The sequence below is a fragment of the Macrosteles quadrilineatus genome, unplaced genomic scaffold (assembly GCF_028750875.1).
Source record: "Macrosteles quadrilineatus isolate MER2022 unplaced genomic scaffold, UCM_ALF_1.0 Scaffold_4__1_contigs__length_99947679, whole genome shotgun sequence".
Taxonomy (NCBI): Eukaryota; Metazoa; Arthropoda; class Insecta; order Hemiptera; family Cicadellidae; genus Macrosteles; species Macrosteles quadrilineatus.
Genome location: NW_026542597.1, coordinates 61,217,031 through 61,235,674, shown reverse-complemented (window position 1 = coordinate 61,235,674; position 18,644 = coordinate 61,217,031). Strand labels below are relative to the sequence as shown.

The window sequence follows — 18,644 nt, the reverse complement described above, 5'->3', positions numbered from 1 at the left end:
CCAAACAATAACGATACCTAGAATCCATAACTGTTTGAGACGATCTCGTTTCGATGAAGTTCTTTTCAATTTAGAACTTGGTTTTACAACTCTTTGTGGTTTTCAATAACCGTAAAATTACAAAAATATTGTTGGAATTTTAAATTAAATTGAAAACTATATAAAATATATAGCTACAATATTGTCGAAGCACAACAACAAAAATAAAATGATTGATTTTGTAAATTTGTTGATGTACTGACAACCAAATAAATGTCTATAATATAATATGTAGGATATGTATGTATTTACCACATCATAAAAATTTTTATTTTTCCTTCTATGTTAACTGGTTCCATCCCATGTCATTAAACTGTTCTTTAGCATTTTCATAAGTATTTCTTTGAAAATTGTAAAAAGGTTGTTATTGTTGGTAGATTTTTTTATAGTTATGAAGTCATCACTGATTTCAGCATCAATCATAATTTTCATGTTGTCACTTACATTTGCGATCATTTATATTTTATATATAGAGCATCGTTGAGTTATACCAATGACTATTGCATACTGTTTTATCAACAAAGGTAATATACTGTGTTTATGTTGTTGTAAAATAATAGTACAAAATAATGACAATGAAAAATAATAGTGATGAATAATGATTTATGATTTAATGAATCATAAATTTTCAAGATCTTTTAGCCAGATATGCGTTTGATTTTTTGTGTGTATCTGTTAACTTTAATGTTTATTATATTTTTCATAAACTTATTTCTGAACGCTCATTACAGACGCAGTTAATTCAATAGCAAAGAAAGCCAAACACTGTCCAACCACATGTTTACTGGCACTATTAGCCCAGCAGCGCCTGAAGGACTTTTAAGAGCCTCTACCAGTTCCCGAAACTGTTTGGACGAGAAAGTACAGGATTGTTGAGACGCTGGAGACTTTCCCTGCAGCGCAGTGGCAGCCAGCACTGATAGCAGACTAGGTAGGATGGACGTGGGGGACCGTCTTCTGGTGTTGCTGCTGGTAGTCTGTAGTCTAGTAGAACTGTGCCTCACCACACAACCCAGAGTGCTCACCAGTCAACGTAAGTCAATTTTTTGTGTACAATTATTTTAGAAGAATTTTATTCATATTGGAGATCAGATAATTTTTGACGGTTTAAAATACTTCATGAATAAGTTATGGTTTGTGTATGCTCATACTCATTCATGTTTGCACCGTATTTCATACATTGTGTCAAAGATATATTGTTGCGTTTTTTATGACAGTTAACCTAGAGTGTCTGCACCTACTACTATAACGCGAGAGCTTACCCCATATATTTACTCCATCAAGTTTTTTTATTTTTTATTTGATGAATAAAATAACACGCAATTTGTTTGGAACACACTACAAACATTAAGGAGAATTGTATTAAACGTATATACACTTAATTATGTAAACATCTGAATAGAAAAGCTTAGTGTTGCCCATTAAAACAGCCAATACAAGATTTCTATTTAGCGGTCTTCCCAGATAATTTTACTGCAATTATTACCATGACTGGAGGTCATTTTAGGTCTAATTCCATTGAACAAAAATTGTATCTGCCATTATTGCGAAATATTTTTAATCTTAGTTCTCACTGCGGTAGTTTTAACGAACAGTCTTTATCCGAGCTGCTGGGGCTAAATAAAGTTTTATTTCTTTTTTAGAAGCTTTGTTGTTTTTTACCAAAGGAATATTTATTTAAAATTATTGGTACTGGATATTACAATGAACACTATCTTGCTGCCACTGGGGTCTACTGCTTTTTACGAAGGTCTACTTTATCTCAAATCAAAAACGGTTCGGAGGAGATTTACCCCACGTGTGCATTCTATGATTAATCTTGCGGTTAAGTCTAATGGTCTAATCTACTTGAAAGCATAATTGGTTGATCAAAAAAGTGTTTGACAAAAATTAAAGAGTAGAATCAACTGAAATTCAGAGTAATTTATTCAACTGACATTCATATTTTTGTTTACCAAACACATAAATTAAGTCTCTGCAAAAGCCAAGCTTATGAAACGAACCAAGTTGCAACATATGAAAGACAAATAAATTTACTAATAAAATAACCTGCCTTTTGTGTGGAGTAAGTTTAAATTTACATATTTACTTCGTATAATCGAAATTGCTTCTGTTATTCAATTACATAGCTTATTGCTACATTTTGATGCTAAACACATAACTACTATCTAATCCAGCATAGTCAAGTATGTGACAAGTAAACTGTTAATAGGTACTGTACTAGTAAAAAATACCCCCGCCGCAGCAAACCTGCCGACTAAGCGAATTTCCATTTGTCTGAATTGATTTTCAGTTAAATATATTTTAATAACATTAGGTTTAACGAGTACCTAGGTTTGCTGCTACAAGGAAACTAATAAAGTGTGTTTTTGAGTAAAATATTGATAGCTTAGTACAAAATAAATAAATTTGCCAAGTTTGATCAAAATATATTTATAAATAAGCAAACTACAACATTTGACAATATTCTCCATAAGAATAACATGGGAATTTTAAATTTACAATTTTTTTAATTTTCTCCGTTACTAATAATCAAACAAAAGTACTTTTATATACTAAATTATTTGTTTTTTTAAGCTCTTTAAAAAGGTCTAAAGAGAAATTGGGAAATTTTGTGTTTTGAGGGTCAAAAGTGAGAAAAACCAATTTTTACCCCATAAAACCCCCCGTAAAGCCCCGTTCCCATGGTCCGATCGTGCTGGTTCGCGAACTCATTCAAGTTTATCCCGCTTTACACCTTTAAACCAAATTTCATCAAAATCGGACAAAAATTACTCAAGTTATCGCGTTCACGGACGTATATATATATATATATATATATATATATATATATATATATATATATATATATAAGTCTATATATATATACATATATAAAAATTTGAACGAATAGTGTTTTTGGCCTCTGGGGACATCAAAATGAAAAAGTAAATCGGTCCCGGGTCTAGGTCTTACCGTGCCACCTACGGTAATAGCTACTTCCCTATAGGGAAATTCGCTAAAAGAAGAGGCTTATACTTCTATGGTCTTTCAGCATTGGTCTCAGTGTATTTTAGCGTGTTTTCTGGTTATTAGACTCATATTTAGTCATATAACTTGCAATTCAGTACATTTCATATACAATTAGTATATTACGTCACAAGTCCGGAAAATAGGTGTTTACCGGACGAGCATGGTGTTCCCGCGTAACGCGAAGTCGGTTGGTGAGGGTCGTGTTAAACGAGTACGGTTAACACATATTGGACGAGTGCCGTACGATATTTTCGCCATACTAATCTAACAATAAAAAACTGTATAAATCCGATATATATTCCCGCTTAAATTACTTAATAATCACTCACTACTCATAACTTCTCATAACTTCTCATAACTTAAGAATGGTTGTTCTCGTTTACTGACTCGTTGCCAATTAAAATTAGCTGGTGTCCGGTAAGAATTCATTACAGTACTGTAGCACGTAATGAAACCCCATTTAACTAAGCAGGTGGCAAAAGCCTGTTTTCTTGACTTATTTTCTTGAGTGGAAAGTCTATTAAAACGACAGATTTCTGACCACCGCGCGGAGTTAAGATAAGCCCATTAAAACAGTGTAAAGATGACCAAAATGTACCTAGTTAACTTAAAGGGATACTCGATTAGATCGTTTAAATATCTGGTTAGATGATCAAGGGTTAGGGTACGCCCCCTCCCACTAATTAAATCCTAATATCATAAACAACAGGATTTAACATCCGTATACATTCTTTAATGTATTACATGAATAATTTAACATTAAATGTTACAAAGATTATTTGCCGTTATGCAATGAATTTGGTTGATCCAAAATAGGACAAAAAATACAAAAGATGAAGAAAGTATGAAACTGTTATAGATTATTTAGAGAAACAGGTGAAAGTGATATGTGTCTTAGGTTGAATGAGAATTACCTAAACCTGTTGTTTGGGGCATTCCAAATTCTCCAACCCCTAATCCGTAAAGCCCCCCACAGCATTTTGGATCCACCTCTGGTCGAATATAAAGTAGTAATTTCACACTCTTTGGATAACCTAAATAATCAGAGACTTTTAACGCCAGAGACTAAACATATTGTTTAGTTATGGAACTGTGTAAAGCCCGGTCTACTGGTGAATGTCGACCCGTTCATCAATAACATAATTACCCAATAGCAAAAGGGGAATTTTTATCTGGACCCATAACCAAATCTTATAAATTCCAACATTTTAATTAAAACTGTTTATGTTTATTTCAATTGAATAAGAACGACTTTTCATTGCATGCGCACCAAACAGTCAGTACGGACTTCTATACTGGTATATTTTTTTAATGTTTTTGGTCCATAGGAATCCTATACCACATGGAAGAATTTTACATCCTACGTTATTCAAAAACACATTATTTCAATCGGTAATAAAAAGCCTGAATTATCCTATTTATATCAATATATATATTTTTAATAACACCAATCTCTTTAAAAATACCACATGTTAGGACAACACAATCGATAATTGTCTATGAAAATATTTAGTTCAAAACTTGAGCAATGAAGAAACCTCCTTTGTTTATTCTGTATTTATCAATGCTTCAGTGAAAAAAATCACTAACAACGCAATATTTTGTTGAGTATTTTCAATTAGAGTTTATTTTAACAACGAATAAAAAAGTTCAAGATATTGTTATTGCGTTTGTCTTGTTTTATTTTTATAAGATTGCAATCCACTTGACACCGTAATCTTACCAAGTGCTTGGTTGGTTATTGCTTTTGTTTCATTATTTGTGGTTGATAGACAGTAACCTCTGTTCCACCTGCAAACGACGATAAAATAAAGCTAATTATTCTATTTGTGTTTAATCAGTAAAGTGATGCAACATTATGTGAGGGATTTTTTCATCAAATAAGCGCTACATTCAAGGAACGTAGCAAACAATTTCATTGTTTATGATTGGTAGTGAATGTAATCCTATTTAGGTGATGTGTGGTTAGGGCAGAACGTATAAATAATCTCCTACCAAAATAGATTCATAACTCTATTCTGAACAAAATAAATATATCTTGTATTTTTAAGCTCCATATTTTATAAGATGCTTCGTCAGTACTTTCCTACCAAAATAAATTTACAACCCTATTCTGAACAAAATAAATATCTCTTGTATTTTTAAGCTCCATATTATATAAGAAGTTTCGTCAGTACTTTGATTAAAGATGGAAGCCTAAAAATATAGAATATTTCCCTTTAAGGAGTGTTAATATACCAAACCTGATTATTGTGTGTATAGGTCCTAATGTTTTTGGGGATGACATTTATTACAAATAACATTACCAGTTCAACATTCACTTACTTATTGGTGATTGCGAGTTTTAGTTTCAGGTCAAGCATAACCGATGGATGTTTATTTCAAAATAATAACACGTCAAGGTTTTTTTTTGTAAAAAGAGTCAGGATGTCTAGATTCATTTTTTTATTTTTTAAACTGAAGACTAAAATGCAAAATGCAGTTGAAAAGTTTGATCCATAATATGTTTTGAATCCATATGGAGTGGTAAAATTTTACATTATCTAGGAAATCTATGGTCGTAGTATATCAGGTTTGCTATTAAGCACTGCAGTACAAAATAATATCCGTTGAATGACAGTTTCATTACAAAGTATTTTTATTATTACATCGAAATGTAAAAACAAAAAAATAATTTTCTACAGTGTATTGTGATAAGCCTAACATAGAATAGCACAAATTCACATAGATAACGTAAAATCTAACCGCACCATATGGTTTGAAAACATATTATCGTTCTACAGTATAATGGTAACTAGGAAAATACCTGATTTTAAACAACCCACGCAAAGGTAAAGCATGACTTAGGGTTAGTTTATCCTGATACTCTATAATATTATCGCGAAGTAATTCACCGTGCTTATGTAGGTGGAAAAGCTGATAAAGCCTTACCTTGTTAAGGGTTGGTAAATATAAATCTTCGTTTATACTGTTAGGGAAGAAATATCGCTTACACAAAATATTGTGGTTGGTAAATTGCTCTCGCTGTTTAACAAGAATAACACCATGCATCTACCTACGGCTTTTCATCTCCAGTCTTCCTACGTTGGTGAATAATGAATAGGGCAATTTGAATATCCAACTAGATTTAAGTCGTCTTTCAAACATTTTAGCATTAATGTATCTAAAGTATATATGTTAGGTGAATGAGTGCTATTTTGGTAAATTGTTTTATAAAACTAACATTTCCAACGCATTGTATATTCATTTACATCATAAAGTAGATAAAATAGTTTATATCAGGGAGTTGATACTATTTAAGTAAATTGCTGATTAAATTATGTTCCATTTTATTTAATTGTGCATTCAAATGTTAAGCTAGTAATATTTCTATCAATTAATTGTAAAGAATAAAGTGATTTATTTACTGGGTAGGATTGATTTTGGATAACTAGTGGCTAATAGTGGCCTATATTTTTCACTAGGAAAGGCATAAAGTGGTTTTTTACCCAAGCGCAAGTTTCCCATGAGCGATGAAAATGAGTAGTTGAAAAGACACTTTTTGTCCTGGTGATGAACTACTGTATATTTTTTTTCTTCATTATAATGCAACAGAATTTAACAAACCAAGCTAGAACACGAAAGTTCGTGTAAAGATCTTTACACGAATTATTTCACCAAATTGTTTCAAATTTGCTAAAGCAAACCAGCAGTCGTTAGTAAGTGATTCGATAATTACGATTCTGTTAGTCAAAACCAACAGCGCGTGACCAAAAATAGTAGTTTACGCATCGATCACGTAAAGATAGTGTTAACGACACGAGTAGAAAATTTACGAGTGTCGTTAACACTATTAACGCTAGTTGCGTACACTACTTTACCTACGAGCGGTTTTAATTTCTAATAATCACAAACAATCACTAATTGCACCAATCGTTAACAATTAAATTGTGAAACGGTTGATTAGTTCAAGTTCGAAGCATTACAATTTTACTTCTTTTCTCTCAATCCTCGAACCTCATTGGTCAGTTACCCGTATTGATAAGTAAAACTGTGCTGTTATGTAAGTAAACAATGCTGTTATGTGAAACTTTTCAATTCAAAGTACTGAACTGAAATAGCTACTTTAAAACACGGTCGTAGGTAAAGGCATATTTGTACTCCCTTGGGAGTAAGTACGCCACTGTATACCCGCAACGCATGTATTACAATCAGCTGTTTTATGCAGGTTGACGAAAAATAGTTAAATAATAATCTCTGTGTCCCAGAAACAATTTCAATCGTTTAATTACGGAAGAGTATTAGATTTAATAACACAGAAACGTAAGTCTGAAATAAAGATTTGTGTAACAGATAGACGGTGTGTAACTGACCAAGATCAGCAGTTTCTGACTTTTGTCAGGATTGAACCAGTAACCATGATTGTCACAATGTAACCACTCTAACATCTACGCGTAGTATATAACCTAACTTAAGCAGCATGTAAACAACCTCGTTACACACATGCCAGGAGCACTGCACATGAGATTACCTAATGTTTACAATGCTAGTCGGACAGGTAGTTTCAACTTTCAGCTCGTTGCGGTAGACACGTCACAGTGGCTACATTACTCCAGTTGGCCACAGAGCTCGTAACTCGAGCCAAGTCCTCTTGCCAATAAACAACAATGTCGTCCGCGTGTACAGAGTCATTGTTTTAACTGTAAATTCGTGGTTGTGTTGTTTTTTTTCGATTTAGGGTGGTAGGCCTATCTATTAGGGACATTTTCGTGGTAAAACCTAAATATGGGTCCATCCTTTTTATCGCCAATGGAATTTGTAATTGGTATCAATTTTTTTCTAAAATATATATGTGTTTATCTTGTAACTGTAACTGTAGCCTAAGTCTTGTTAAACAAAACTTTTATAAAACTGGTAAGCAACCATAAATCAGAATTAGCTCACAAACCTGCTTTACCTTAAAATGGAAAGGAATTTGTTCTACTCAAAAATTGCATTTGAGCCACTCAAATTACTTTTTAAATTTATTTTTCAAAACTTAATTTGTACTTTTCCCAAAATTTATTTAAGATCATTTTTGTCAATACTTAAACTATCAATAATATCTAGTGATTAAGGTCATTCGGTGGTTGACCTGTTAACGAACCAATTTAGAGGTACATTTAGAGGTCAAACACCTTAGGGCTTAGTTCCTTTTTGACGTCTTGCTTTCCGGATTACTTAACAGCTGTACTATTCTAGAGGTAATACCTCGTTGCCATTGTAATCCTATGTCGTCTGAATGGCAACCGGTTTTGACACCGTCATTGTTAATCCCAAGACAATGATTCTTGGCTTTCGCTCCTAGGAGGTCGTCAATAAGTCTTAAAAACACATAAACGAGATAATAACCCAATAACAATAACTTTAAACATTTTAACGAAAAATTATTGTATTTTTTACTCATGCTTTGCAACTAATAATCAAGGCACACTTTCGAAGCACCCTCATTCGTAAAGAAATGATCAAAAATACAATTGAGCTGATAACAGCAATATGAGAAGTAGATGGAGGGGAAATCACAGTGACGGAAAAAAATTAAAAATAATATAATGTAATTAAATAACATTTATTAATTTATTAACATTATTATAAATCTAATAACATTATTAGAAATGCCAAGTACCTCTAAATAGCCTCTTTATCTGCATTGTACTTGCTATTTAGTTACATAAAATCAAATAAAATACGCCATATAACACATATAATAATATATTTACACGTATACTGTTTACTCGCAAGACGGTAAATACATAAAAAAGATGGTAAGTGGTGATCGATTTCGATTGGACTGGAGTGAGCTAGGTCCAATCATTCACCTATTGGGTCTGATGATCATTGAAGTGTCCAATCGAAATCGATCACTACTTACTATCTTTTATATGTACCATTTTGTGAGTAAACAGTATAAGTGTGAATATATTATTAGACGTGTTATTTTTTGTGCTTTCAAGTACAGTACCTCTAAAGCAAGGCATGCTTCTAACTGTTTACATAATATTTTGTAAAACAAGTTAAATTATAATTTAAACTTAAGGATTTTATAATTACTATTAAATTTAATGTAGTTAGATCCTACTATGTGTAACCGATTTTTTTAATCGGTCCACAACATTACGTTATATGCAATATTAATTTGATGAATAGGTTCATTCGGTAATTGAATGGGAATTACCGAAACACATTATTACTGTACAACTTATTCAAGTTTCCCAACGGGTTATTTAGCACAACGTAAAGTTTGAAAGATCGCCACAATGGTTTGAAGGCAGCTCCTTGTTACAAATTTCTATACCAAACCAAGTACCAAACATAAATACAGATATAAATTAATTTATACAGGGTGAAAACAAGTTAAGACCCCCTCTAATAGTTTTCTAAGTAAATATACAGAAATATCCTTTTGGTGGTCATGCAATCTTAGCAGGATGTATCACTTCATGATTTTGAAAATATTGATTGTCTCCCTGGTTTTCACCATAAGTTTTTCTAGACATTTCAAAATGAGGTGTCACTTGAAGGGGAATTACGTTTAAAATTTGTGAGTTGCCCCCAAAATCACCCTTTTTGGGGTACACTCAAAAATGTCAAAATCATAAAATGAAATTTCCTGCTAGGATTGCTCGACCACCAAAAGTATATCTCTGTATATTTACTTAGAAAAATATTAGAGGGGAAGGTCTTGACTTTTTATTCACCAGTATACGATTATAAGGTTAAATATTTTTTGAAGGGTAAATCTGCTCTTAAATAAGCTAAATATTCCGACCTTGATAATATAATAAGATCGCAACTCGGAAACAAGTGAACAAACTAGGTCGAATAATAAATCACTAAAACACTATTCTTATTTGTTCTATAAATAAACTAGAGACTAGACTAAATAAAGAAGTTCGGTCAAATCCTCAGTGACGAATTGTTTTAAGATTTATCGTCGAGTTAATTCATTTCATTCGAAAACAAATTTCTCAAGGGATTTATTTGAGTTTCTAGGTCGTCCTTGATTTTATACAACTCCAGTATTTTTAACGTTATTCAAATATGAATATTTTGAGCAATAGCAATTGTGTGGAAGTTAACTAAACATTCTATTGGTCTATTTTATAACCGTGCAAAAGTCCTAAAAAATTGTTCATTTACTTACCAACAACTACATATTTTAAACTATGATTGCATATGCTATGATTGCAATTTTGAATCAATGCTCTTAGATATTATGCCTTTTAAGTTATAAGTTAATTTAACCTCAGGCTTGTCCTTATTGGTTTAAAAATACAACATAATAATGAGTTATTTTAAGGTGGGCTTATTTTAAGCAAATCAATCAGCTTACTTGAGCTGTCAATCATCTAAGTAATCAAAAAGAGCATTTGTTTACTTTTAGGTTACATCAGTATAACATTTTAAATAATTAATATAAAGTATTGTAGGCCTAATTGATAGTCTAAAACAAGCTTACTTATCTATCAATATTTTTCAGACATTAACTTTTTTTGTATATGCCTTTAATATGACTTTCGGAACATTTTATATTGCATAAAAGCATTAAATGTTTTACGGAAAATGGTTCTCCCTAAATGTTCCTTATCTGGGTTTAAACTATTAAAAACTGAATAACCATTATAAAGTCATACTAATAAGGTTAGTTAGAGTTTTTTGTACTTTAAGTCTGCACAAAAAAGCTACATTGCAAAGGACAAGATGAAGGACCAAGCAAAGGACGCCCTGGGACTGTTCCTTTGTGCAATGTAATGCACCTGACTTTCAATATTTTCACGAATTCTCTTGAGTGTTCCTGAAAGATAGTCCTTGCCCTCAATATATACTGAAAAAACAGTTTTCCCATGAGAAATCCTACTATTACACGCAAAGTCTCACTGCCATCTTTATTGCATTTAAACCAGGGTTTGTTCTTTTTTCGCTGGTGAGGAAACCCCTAACTTAATGATGTACAAGTATTGTCCTTATACCACATTTAAACGTCGTAAAATATTTTAGAGCACATAAAAATAGGATTTTAAGAACTCAAAAATTTAACATACCGTAGTTTTTTAGTTGCCTACACAATAATACCTTTGACTATTATATCATAGTGAATGGTAATACTTTTAACACTGACACCCAATATCAATTCGCTTTAAATGTTTTATTAACTTCCTACATGCTAAAATAATATTTACTTTTGATAATTATTCTAAAAAATTAAAAATATTAAATTGCACTATTAAACATGTAAGCAAACCTGGAATTTTAATTAAACCTCGTTACTAAGACATAATGTATACACTTCAGAAGAACATTTTTATATATTAGGTACGGTTCAAAAAAAGTTTTCCAATAATTCCCAATGCATATAACTATATGACTATTATATATAAGTATATGCTTATGCCACAGACAAACAATAAATAAAATATAATTGGAATTTTCGTTGGAAAATTATCCTATGTTTTTACACAAAAGCAGTTACGAATAATCACAAGGAATCTAAGATACACAACAGAAAAATTAACCAAAAGGTAACCAAAATAAATCCTTTGTCGTTTAAATCACCCACCAATCATAACAGCCTCACCTAATGAACAACGAACAATGAACTCGTCAAGGATTAGTTCCTCGGTCGAGTGACCCTGAATGAACGAGAACGAATTCGGAAGTGATTACATTCAAATACGTAAAGCTATTCTCGGTTAGAGAAAGTTGTTGCGTAGATTACGTGATCGAGGAAGAAAGCGGGGAAAGTGACGGCTAAGACGGCATTCCTGCAGCTGGACCGGGCATAGAGTAATCCAACCTGGGCTGACCCATAGAGTAATGCTGTAACGCGGCGTCATAGTGACGAGTGTATAATAAACACTAGGTCATACATCGCAGCTAAAAAAAGACACTTGGAACTGTGGAACTTTTGTAAATTGCACTTAAATTAGTAGCTGTTTTGGTGAACACGTTATTTGTAAGTCTAATTTGGACATTTTGATAACTTTTTATTTGCTTTTGCATATTTTTACGTAATTAGAATTTTTTTATAGGACTGTTCAAAAAACTGTCTAATTTCGACCATTTTATTGACAGCATAATCAAGTGTCCAACTACAAATGGCATCTTAGTCCAAATTTCATTATCACGCTTGGGAACGAGCAATCTTTGTATTTTAAAAGGGACATTCCAAATACTCGGCTACCAAGTAAATAAATACGCTTTAAACACAGAAGAGATGTTGTAATTTTTAAAAGTTGTGTGTAAAGGTTGTACAGTTGAATTAGCTCAAACTAATATTGTATTAGCTATTAAAGTTAGAAATTTACTCTCAAGACTCAAATCGTTTTTTTTTTTATCCCTCACTGGAAATCTTTTATCGTCTATAAAATTTGATTGTTGTATGGGGTTGATAATGCACAGGTAACAGTGGTAATTTTCATGCTTGGATAAAAACTTTGTTTCTATTTATGCCATCACTGTTCTAAGAATTTTTTTTTCAATACACGTTATAAGATGACTAACTTTATGTATGGAAATAGTTTTTCTTGTATATTATAGAATGATTGTTGATTTATTTTCTAGCTGAATGGCTCAAGAAACCATGTCGACGAAAAGATCCAAACTTAAACCAATGTCTGAAGGACCTGTTCCAGGGCATGTTCCCTTACATGGCAAAAGGTAAATATATTTTAATTATTTCGATTCGTTTAAAATTTGAAGGTTCAGCTTATGCCTAAAATATTTTATTCGTCAGTGACTAATTCCGATCTATAAAGTTACTGCATTGAACTCTAATCCATAGACTTACTACTGTATACTAAATTTAGGTGTATTGAATTTTTCTTACCGCTCAAGATAATTATATTATTACTTTCTATCTAATAATAGTGCGCATCTAAATCAACTACATGAAAAGCTGTTTTATAAAGTTATCAAAGTCAATTTCCAAAATAAACAAGGTTTAATTCCGACGAAATGTCTTGTATAATCACAAAACATAACATCTAGTTCAAACTTTAGATCTGACAGGGTGAATAAGTGCTCTGAAATTCAAAGTTATACGATATATACATTTACATGTCAAAACATATTGTAGATTATTTTATGGTAAAATAATAAGGAATTGACATACAAATTGATGATAAAAATGTTAAGATAGCTAACTAAGACGAATCTGAGCCTGTTCAGATAATCAAATACAATTTGGCATGTCATATTGAATCAGTAATTGTAATTTTCATTTTCTCCATAGGTATCCCAGAAGTAGGGATTCCCAGGTTTGAGCCCCTCTACATCGAGAAGATATTTATCAGCAAAGGCCACGGTGCTGTAACGCTCGCTGGTAACTTCGACAAACTCCACGCTCACGGTCCCAGCAACTCCACCACTAGAGCGGTCAGGTGAGCATGAAACGAAGCGTTCCGATACTGATACTCATGTTAATGAAACTGCATACTAAGTAGCCTAGTAATAAAACATACTACTATCTACAAGATGTAACGGAACCCCATGCTTGGCTCAAAAGTTGCCTAAACGAACCTCAGTGAATTAAATAGGTGATGGTGTTTTAGGTAAGGTACTTTCCAAAGCCTTTGATTCTTATAAGGCAACCACATCATAGTCACAGTAGATGAGTCAGTGTTTCCTCTCATGACAGAACCTCAAGCATCATCATTCATCACAAGCCCCAAATTCTTAAGGAGAGAATTCCCGTTAAAATTCAAATTCTTCATTTAATTAGGGTTATCTCTGTAACATTACTTTTTTAGCTGTCTTACTTAACCGATTTTTACGTGTGAAGGGTAATTTAAAAGATTATGATTTAGACATGATATGAATGACATGACATGATATGTCATGAACAGTTAAACGTAGTATACTAAATCAAAAGGCAAAGGCACTGAAAGAAAAAATATTAACTTATGTATAAAATGAAGTATTATAAAAATCGTTACACATTCTCTACCTACCTAAAAAGATGCGTTTGACTACAACAATTTGATCAACCCAAAACAATTATATTTAAGAGCTAGCAATTCTACTTTATCCTATAGACCATCATAGGGGTCTATTGTCTGTGCCCTAAGTAAGGTCAACTTTGTACCCTTTTCGCAGATTGGACGTTGACAAAGGACGATTAGACATCAGCCTACACATCCCGGTGATCCGCACAGAGTCAAAGTACGACCTTAGAGGAAACATTCTGCTGCTGCCCATAGTAGGGGTGGGGGACGCAAGGCTACTGCTCAGTAAGGACTATATTGCACACACCCCTTAAACTTATAAAACTTTGATAGTGGTCATATATGATCCAAATTTATAGGATTTGATTTTACAACGATTAAGGTGTATTCAACCCAACCAGAATTTACCTATTGTTGAATTTTAGTAGGGACAAGATGATGACAGTATGATGATGAGTATTAATATGAACAAGTATGAACTGAACCGTAGTCCAACGCTTTGCAAACAGAAAACCTTTTTCACCACTTCAAGATTTTTTTACGATATATTTTTGTTTAGTTTACGTCAGCCTTTGCAATAAATAAATGTATCACATGATAATTTTTTAAAACGTGTTTTCACTTATTTGTCTGTGTAAGCCTACATAATGTTATGATAATGACTAACTTAGACTGTCCATATTCGTATACAATAGTATTTCAAAAGTGTACACGCTTTTTAACTAAGTCTAAATTACTGTTTGTACGTTCACTTCGTATTTTTTAATCCAATAAACACATAAGCTTCAGGGATCTTAAAAGTGTGTATTTAAGGTACAGGTCAGTACATGAACATGCTCGGTCCAAAAATCCAACGGAAACCATATTTACTTTTAGTTATCTTCATACCCTTATGTGTGAAAAGAAATTTTAATTTTAATTTTTATAATATACGATCCTACTAACTTAATGATATTTAGGGAACGTGACAACTGATGTCTACATGAAGGTGGTGTTCCCCAAGCTTCCTACAGGGCAGGAGGTCATGGCCGTAACTGATATGAAGGTGGACTTCCGAATGTCCAACGTGAGAGTCCATCTGGACAACCTCTTCAACGGAAACAAAGTTCTCGGTAAGCACAGTAAAATATACCCAGTTTCGCAACCAACCAAGATACATACATTTAGATGCGAAAGAGTTATATAAAATTTGGCGCAGAATCACATTCCATTGCAACTTGTTCCTGATCAGACGGTAAATTTGCCAATACTTAACAAACCGTTGACACTAAAGAAAATTAACTTCCTATGCTCTTTAAGCCAAACCGAGACTACACGTTTATATGTAACGTTTCTGAAGATGCTTTAAAATCATGTTCCAAACCCAAATCACATAAAGTTTTCCCTTAAAGCATTTGACTAACACTCTCTCTTCTCCTCTGAAAAAATTCGACTGGCCTAGACAACAAAAAACTGGGTAATTAAATCATATATCATGTTCTGGGAAGATATTAATTATCTCTATACTTTAAAATTGTTGTTTAAACTTAGACAAAAGATATGGATTTTCAGTTTTAAATTTACAAAATGTATCAGAATTAATTGGAGTTACTTTCTCACTACTCCTGCGTTTTTTCAACAATCAGTAGTACGAAATATTGACAGGAGTATGCAATGTTTATATTATTAGTCAGCTGTACCAGCTTTATTTATTTCAAGGTACATAGCAGACACAGTACATACACACGGGATCGAACAATCGTGGGGATGAATTATTCAAACAGTGTGTTGACTGGAATTTGATTTAGCAAGTAGTAAAGCATTACAGCCAGCTTGACTGAAAGACATTCAATGTTTACAAACAGCTGTTAATGAATTACGAACTTTATGGTGCGGGCGAGTAAACAGCAAACTTCTCTTAGAACAGGAAATTTGTGTTCTCATCAAATTAAGTCGCCAACGAAAGTAGACGTGAATTTTAAAGTTTAAGGGGTAGTTTCAGATAACACTGAGATAATTAATTCCGGTATTAAGAAGTAATAATGTAAGTGGTCTGAGAAATTTGGAAATGTTTGACTACCTAACTAAACACCAAATAATACCGAACAAAACAATTTGCTGGAGAGGGTGTGAACAGTTCGAAGGGGAATCCAGGAATTCAGAGATAGTTAGGATTTGATGCAGAACACAAATTAAATGAGTATGAAAACTCCAACGAATATTCATAGTACAAATATTTGTAACGTGAACTACTTTTGTACCTACTTCAGATATAATAAAACGAATAAGCTAAAGTGAAAGCTGTAAAGCTGTATACCAAGCCCAATAATAGAAGAAAATTATTTTACAAAGTTACAATTTTGGTAGGTCTTTTTGAATATATTCTGTTCAATATATTCTTATATTTTGTCAATAAAAAGGTGCTACAGGTTAAACTTAACAAACACTTCTAAAATATTAACTAAACAATATTTGACATGCAGAATAAATTAAAGATAACAATTTAATATCCAGAATAATTAGTTTATAACATCGTAGAGATTGTGTGAGCGAACTACAACAAAGGTTTGAAATTATTTCCAATTTACCTTAATATCCATTTTACACTTCGTGGAGTTCCAATAGCGTATTATATTCTTGAAATTCGTTCCTAGATATTAAAATAATCACTGAACGCTCAATCATCATTTAACGCCAATGTAAGCTTCAAAATTGCTGGAATATTAATTTATAAGCTCTTTCAAATTTGTGTTAATACCCAGAACGCGTTTACCCGACCCAGTTTCCACTGCAATAGTTAATTAACAAGATACAGTATAGGATTTGTTCGAGCTCCACCCATGCAATAACCAATTCGGCTTAGTTTAGTGAGTAGTTGACGCTCAACGCCTTTCTAGAACAGAATGTAAATACTGTATCTAGTTTGTAACTAATGAATACTTGTTTGAATCATTGAATATTTATAAACTAACTTCAAACGAAAGTACATTTACATGTTAAAATGTAATGTAAAAATATCACGGTGGAAACTACTGCATTTAGCTTAACACTTTGTTATTGGTTTTCGATTAGTTGTTTTCTGTTCTGCTTTGTTGTTACTTAATCGACTGCATAGGTGTTTAGGTAGCTAGGTATTTTTCTTTGACTATTTATAGATTCAGGAAAAATATTATTTAATAACCATACATTTATTAAAACTGTAATCCCTTTCCATGGAACGAACTCTGATCCAAATACTCATGGATCTGAAAGAAAATACATTAGAACACGTTATTTTTTTAATAGGTACGTCGGTTTTAGGGTTTAATATATCTTCAATCGAGGTTTATAATGTGTATTAATTTTCAAAACCATCAATATTCTTTTAAGTTTTGAGACAATAATATTATTAACTTATGTCTTTTATTAAGTTGTGTCTCTTGTGCGGATTTTTAATTTTAGTAAACTTATTGTGATCTACCATGTGGTTTTGGATTTTGTTTGTTGAAATTTAAAGGTTTTCCAGTTGATTAAAAAGTTAGGTGTTTTGAGAACAGCTAAATTTAAAAATGTAGATCACGATTCTTAGAATTAAAAATCTGTACGAGAAGAATGGGAGACATATACAAATACAAATACAAATACAAATACAAATACAAATACAAATATATTTATTATGAAACTTACAACAGCTTGGCCTCACCAAGTTTATAAAACTTGTCGGTGAGGTCCAATTGATACAATATAAGGCTAACAAACAAATAATTTACATTTTTTTTCTTTTTTTGAACAAAGATTTCTTAATATTTCTACGGCGGTTTGTGGCAGGCACTTTAACTTAAAAAAAAGTAGTTGGCAGCACACTAAAAAATCTAAAATGTAGTGACATAAATATTGCTTTACAATCTACGGAATTCTTTTGGATTACTCATATTTGGTCCTCTTTGTTTTTTATTGTTCGTAGACCATGTTTGAACTGTTTGTTTGTTTGCACAGCAGACTGGCAAACATATGAATATATGGTTTAACAATATAGGTATGCAACTAAATTCTGACAAGAGTAGGATCTGTAAAGAACTGAGTCCAACTAGTATCATGTAGTTTATGTAATAACGTATAATCGCCTCCTATCAATTATTCTTTATCTTCTCTAATCTCTACGCATGTATGTAGGACACACGGTCAACAATTTCCTCAACAAGAACGCTATGGAGGTGGTAGACGAACTGAAGGACAACGTCGGAGACGCACTGACGGAAGTCTTCAAGAAGATTATGAACGATGCCTTTGGACGAATCCCCACAAAGTTTTGGCTTCCAGAGGACGACGATGTCAGTGAATAGTTGCCTACCCTTCCTGTACATACCCCTAAACATTTAAGTGTTAAATATATTTTTTGTTTTTTGTAACTTGTTATCTGTGTGCCTTTTTCTTTAGTGTATAAGGGTCCTTGAGGAATGTTCACTAATTGGTTATGAGATTTAATTGTTTATCCTCAGAGACTCTGAGGTTTATCCTAGGACGATCCTACCTGAAGAAAAAATCTTTGAAATGGCTTTGTTATAATGTATTGATAAGTGCATACTAGGACATGCATTTGGGTAGTTGATTTATTCGGGAAAATAAGAACGAACAAATCGATTACAAGAATTATGTTCGCATGAATGTTCACCA

At 32.4% G+C, this 18,644-nt stretch overlaps 1 protein-coding gene across 1 annotated transcript; it reads left to right on the top strand.

The window, feature by feature from the left end:
* Window positions 1–961: 961 nt before the first annotated feature.
* On the top strand, window positions 962–18,335 carry LOC128991435 (protein takeout-like). Its single transcript, XM_054414306.1, has 6 exons — window positions 962–1,072; window positions 12,631–12,726; window positions 13,301–13,448; window positions 14,164–14,297; window positions 14,972–15,124; window positions 18,144–18,335. The coding sequence occupies exons 1-6, from the start codon at window positions 976–978 to the stop codon at window positions 18,311–18,313; spliced, it is 798 nt and encodes a 265-aa protein (XP_054270281.1). The 5' UTR covers window positions 962–975; the 3' UTR covers window positions 18,314–18,335.
* Window positions 18,336–18,644: the final 309 nt, after the last annotated feature.